The following is a 5,767-nucleotide window of genomic DNA, read 5'->3' on the forward strand; positions in this document are numbered from 1 at the left end:
AGTGCGATCGATGTAGCTAGATTGCGAGGCACAAACATTGATACCTCAATTAAATAGACATCGTGTTACACGCCTCGGCACAACTGTTTTTGAAACTGATGCATTTTAAGGGTTACAAGGCTCTTAATTACACGGGTGTGTTGGCAATTCTTGAACAGAAAGTGGTCGCTACGGCTATTTTTCATCAATCAAAATACATTCACACACAATACACAAATCTCACAAATCTTAATAAGGTTTCTTTTGTTCATTTCTGCAGTATGTTTGCAATATTGTAACCAGTAAACGCTGGTCGTTAAGTTTTTTTTTGTGCCAGATTTGTCTCGGATTAGGGCACTTAACTCAGAATTGTCTCGGACTCGGCCATTGGACTCACAAAATATTATTAGCGACTCGGCAAATTCCAGCTATGTTTTTACTCCTGGCGAATGGGATTTTCGGCCATCAACCTAACATTCACAAACCCGAAAAGCAAAGGCGACTTTCGTCATATAATGTTTTGCGACACACATTAGCCACTGCATGAAATTTCTGCATGAGCATGCTTTGTCATGTCAGTAGCCTGCTGACTTTCGTAATGAAAGGTTGTTTTTTGGAATCTCTCCGGTTCTGTTTGCAGAGTGCAGATGCTGGTGTTACTCAAAGGGAACATGTCCTTGTTGGGGTATCCCAGCAACATAGGCCAGTTTGGAGATGAGAAGCGGGAAGAGTAAAAGAATTATATTTTTGTGTGTGTAAAGTGATCCAAACTGTTGAATAAAATGAACACATTTTGAACTGTTATTCATGAAAATTGTTTATTTAGTTACAGTCCTAAAATAGCCATGACAGAAGCGCGGTTACAGTAATGATGACGGAGTAACGGACTATCAAGTGACAGACTTGGCCAGTTTGAAATAATGATAGACTGATGATGACAGGCTGGTGGGCCGGCCGCTGGCAAATGATGAGTGTTAGGGATAAGAAAGTATTTGAGCTGTGTCATGTCAAGTCAAGTCAAGTCAACTGTATTTATAGAGCACTTTCAAACAGCCACCGCTGCATGCAAAGTGCTGTACATGGAGCAATTTAACATGCACAATAAACAGTAAAACAAATCGGTAATAAAGACGGTAGAAAGCACCAAACAGTAAAACTACGAACAAATCTAAGTCATGCTGAGTCGAATGCCAAAAAATACAAGTGAATTTTGAGGAGGGTTTTGAAGATGGGCAGTGAGGAGGCTTGCCGAATGTTCAGTGGGAGGTCATTCCAGAGAGAGGGACCAGCAACAGAAAAGGCTTGATCCCCTCTGAGCCTCAGTTTAGTTCTTGGTACTTCTAATAATGTCTGGTCCTAATACATTTTCCCTGTCGGTCTCCTTCCCAGACAGTAGGTGGCATTCTATTCCCATCATTTACACACAAAAGGACACACTTGTTAATTGCTCTCCACCTCAAGGTGGTTCCCACTTGTTTTTTCACAACAGCTGATCAAAATATGCTTTGTCTATTCAAAAATTGAGTCGTAAAGAAGACCAGAGCCCAGAATCGAACCCACAACCTCTGCACTGTGAGGTGGCACTCTAATCAGTACCACAAGTCCGCATTTCAAACTCATCCATCCATCGTTTTTCCAATCCGCTCATTCCCATGAGGGTTGCGGGTGTCCTGGTGTCTCTCCCAGCCATCATTGGGCAGTAGGCAAGGGACACTATGAACCGGTTGTCAGCCAATCGCAGGGCATACACAAACAACCATTCACACTCACAATCACGCCTACGGACATTTTAGAATGATCAACCTACCATGCATGTTTTTGGAATGTGGAAGGAAAGTAGAGTACCCGGAGAAAACCCACACAGGCACGGTAAGAACATGCAAACTCCACACAGGAAGGTCGGAGCCAAATGCTGCACCTCTGCACTGTGATGCCGACGTGCGAACCAGTAAACAACCATGCCGGACACATTTCAATTAGTTTTGTTGAAATCATCGACGTCTTGTTCTCCGGGCCAAAGAGGAAAAGAACCGTCCGTGCTGTTATGGACGCAAAGTTCAAAAGCCAGCATCCGTGATGGTGTGCAGTTGTGTTAGTGCCAATGGCATGGGTAACTTACACATCTGTGAAAGCTCCATTAATGCTCAAAGGTGTGTTCAGATTTTGGAGAAACGTGCTGCCATTCAAGCGGCATCTAGTACATGGATACCCCTACTTATTTCAGCAAACCAATACCAAACAACAGCTTTTTGGAAATGTGTTGCCCAGCCCGAACACTCGTTGTTGCTTCTTGTTACTGTCATGTTTGTTTGTTTGCTGTTCCTATGTTGCTATCAGGTTTTTTTCTGGTAGTGTTTTGGTTATTGATAGTTTTTGTTTGTTACTCAAGACTTTGTTTCGGATTTAGTTTTCTGTCTTTTAAATACAATTCTTCAAATACACCCTGCTCCGCACTCCTGCCTGCTTTTTGGGGTCCACCACCACCTTGCAAACGTGACAGTAGTTCAGCGTTCATTAAATTGCTGCGATGTTTTGCGGTAGGTGCTTTGAAATCATTGTTAAAATTCTTTGAGTTGTTGCCATGTGTTTGTTTACATACCGCTCATGTAATGGTTGTTGCCATACATGACAGTTGTTGCTACGAAGTACCGGTAGTATGGTGTGAAGTGAGTTGTATAGCTGTGATATTGTTGTGTTGTCATTGGAGTTTGTTATGGCCACGTCATCGTGCGTCATGTGATCCGTCAGGAAGGTTCAGAGAGCCGTTGTTTGTTCTGTTATTAGTTTAATGATGTGCATAAAAATATTACTATTTACATTTTCTTTTGGTTTATACAAGAAAGTGTTTTCTGTCCATGTGGGGGGCGCCGTCACGCTGCATGAAAAGCAGTTTTGCAACAAAACCTTGTCTTCTTGCTGTCATTTTTGCATCCACAGCTGTACACACGTGCCAGACATGATGTCGCAGGAGTACCAGCTCCCTCCAACATCACGTGCTGCTGACTTGTCATTTGTTACACTTTTTAATTCAGGACAACACGTTTTTAAATACAAAAATAAAAAATAAAAAATAGATTTATTGTGCCGTCTGCGGGATCGGCACGTGCATCACATGTGTCTCTTCATGTGCAGCGCCAAGTGGTCGGAGCGCGAGAAGGCGCGCTCGCACAGGTGGCACTGGAAAGGCCTGTGTCCGGTGTGTTTCCGGAAGTGGCGCGTCAGCTCATCAGAGCGGGCAAACTTCCAGCCGCATCCATCCCACGTGCAGTGGTACGGCTTCTCTCCTAGAAAAGACAACAGTTGAGTGAGTGATGCTACCCAGGAGTGTGACGATGATCTGAATGGTGTGTGGCGGTCTTGTTGGCTTACCCGTATGCGTCCTAAGGTGTGCCTTGAGGTGCGAGCTCTTGGTGTAGGTCTTGCCGCATCCGGTGTAGGTGCACGTGTGGGTGGCAGTGCGCTTACGGGGCCAGGCGCGCCGCCCTCTCCTCGGCTTGCTGTCAATCAAATCCAGCGGCGACGAGGGCGGAGTCAGCAGTGCGCACTGCCTGACAGCGCATTGCTGCTGCTGCGGCTGCTCATACAAGGCGGGAAAGTGACAGTGCGCCCCGGAGGAAAACTGAAACTGAAGGTGGTGATGGTGGTGCTGCTGGTGGTTGAAGTTCTGCGGGAAGGTCGCCATTTCATTGGGGCTGAGGGGTGGTGTCAGGTTTCCGGTGCCTTGAGGGGGCAAGCAAGCGAGGCGGGGCTGTGGGTGCGAGTGGACGCACGACGCCACGTTGCCCTCCTGCTTCACCTTGCTGAAGGTCTGCGGCACATTGCCCACCAGAGGCCCGTAGGAGTCAGGCTCCGGCTTGATGCATGGGTGTTCCAGGAAGGAGTCTGAGAAGGCAGGGCCCAAGTTGAGAGCCGGTCTCGATGACTCCTGGAAAGCTGCCGAGCTGATCAAGAAGCCGCCCTGGATGCCAGAGCCCGAACCTACAAACTGGAAACGGTTGAGCTCCGTGTCGCACTGAAGCAGCTCGGTCATAAGGCTGTTGTATGGTGGCGGAGGGTGAGGCGCGTGAGTGGCGGTGCCCAGGTCTGGCAGGGAAGCGTAGTCCTGCTGGTGGCACCCTGGAGCCCCGCTTTCCAGAGTCCGGTAAGAGTTGGCCGCAGCAGCCTCAGAGGACGCTGTAGTGTTTGCGCTCACACTGTGCGCCAGGATAAAGTCCAAGTCCAGAAAGGTATCCAAGTCCTCATCGTCCTTTCGGGGTCCCTTCCAAACCTGGAGTACAACAGTGGAAGTGTCAACATCAAATCTGTTCGTGCTTTTTCGTGCTAGCGTGACCATGACTTTGGGTGAGATGTTGGATGCAACCTGGTCGCCACCCAATCACAGGACACATCCAGGCAATCAATAAACTGGTCACCAGTCAATGTCAAGACACATAGGCCTACAAACAAACAACAATTTACACACGTGGACAATGTAGAGTCTGCAATTAACATGTTTTTGCAGGAGGAAGCTGGAATATCTAGGGAAGCATCTAAACTCGCATGTAAACCGTCATCATCAGATGTCAGGGCACATATCACTAGCTATTGACTGGTAACCTGTCACTCAATTTACCTTCGCATGGGCAATTTAGTGTTCAATGATTCTAACATAAGAGAACAAAATACACACGGAAATAGCTGAACTCCACACGGTACTGCTTGAAACATTGAAATTAAACGTTGAGGCAGACCTGCTTCCTCAATTTGTTCACCGGTGCTGTCATTAAAAAAAAGTACTTACTTCTTCCTTCTGCATGGAAAAAGTGGAGAATGAAGGTAAAATGGTTCCGCTTGAGGCCATCTTGTTTTGTTTGTTCGATCAAAACTCGTCAAAAATGAATCAAAACTGGTCAAATTTTCCCGAGTGCGGGCACCGAGCAAGTTCGCGGTGGCGTCACTCCGCACCGGCCGGCCGCGCTGATGTGTCCCTGAGTCAGGTGGCGATGCTGCTTCCACGGGGAGGCGGAGAGCGAGCGAGAGGAGCAGGGGTGGAATGTGAACAACTCTCCGCCCGGACTGCTTTTAAATTCTTCAGACACGAACCACCCCGGCCGGCAGCCACTCCGCCCCCGGCCTCCCCCACCTCTTGCACCGCCTCCGCGGCAACGCTCGCCTTCCCTGCAAGTTCAAAGCGAAAGGTGTCAAAACAAGACAAAGTGAGAACGTAGAACTTTTTTCCCACCAACTTTTAAATACAAATTAAAATCTAATATTTATTATGTTTCACTGATAGTTAATGGGTTTTTTTTTGCATTTATTATTGTACTCACTGTGACTTTTACTTATTATTGTTCATTCCTTGGCACTGCAACATGCATTTGTACCGGTCCTGCAAATTCAGGTACTGTTACTGTCTAAACACCGGTTGTGGTACATGCACTTGTACTCATATGTATAGTTCATGGCACTGGCACACACAGAGTACATGCACTGATACATATAATTGTACGAGCACATGCATGAACTGATATGAACACTGTTGTGGTACAGATATGCACTGGTGGGTGTACCAGTACATATACTGGTTCTGTTTCATGCATTTATATTTGTTTTGTATCTTGGTATTGGTAATGCATCAGCACATGTTCCCAACCACAGTATGTCCCAGCACTGGTACAGTACTGCTATAATTCTGCTACATGTACTGACTGGTACACACAATAGTACTGGTTACCTTGGTACTGGTAATGCACGAGTACATGATATACACTGAATCTGGGGTAGTAGTATATGAGTATATGTACCGTAC

General features: G+C 46.5%; 1 protein-coding gene across 1 annotated transcript; it reads right to left on the reverse strand.

Moving 5' to 3' along the window:
• Positions 1-2,744: 2,744 nt before the first annotated feature.
• On the reverse strand, positions 2,745-5,032 carry LOC127605699 (Krueppel-like factor 2). The gene is made up of 3 exons (XM_052073471.1): positions 4,760-5,032; positions 3,349-4,246; positions 2,745-3,263 (listed from the first exon to the last, which is right to left on the reverse strand). Exons 1-3 carry the CDS (start codon positions 4,817-4,819, stop codon positions 3,088-3,090), a joined length of 1,134 nt encoding a protein of 377 aa, XP_051929431.1. The 5' UTR covers positions 4,820-5,032; the 3' UTR covers positions 2,745-3,087.
• Positions 5,033-5,767: the final 735 nt, after the last annotated feature.

The sequence above is a fragment of the Hippocampus zosterae genome, chromosome 8 (assembly GCF_025434085.1).
Source record: "Hippocampus zosterae strain Florida chromosome 8, ASM2543408v3, whole genome shotgun sequence".
Lineage (NCBI taxonomy): Eukaryota > Metazoa > Chordata > Actinopteri > Syngnathiformes > Syngnathidae > Hippocampus > Hippocampus zosterae.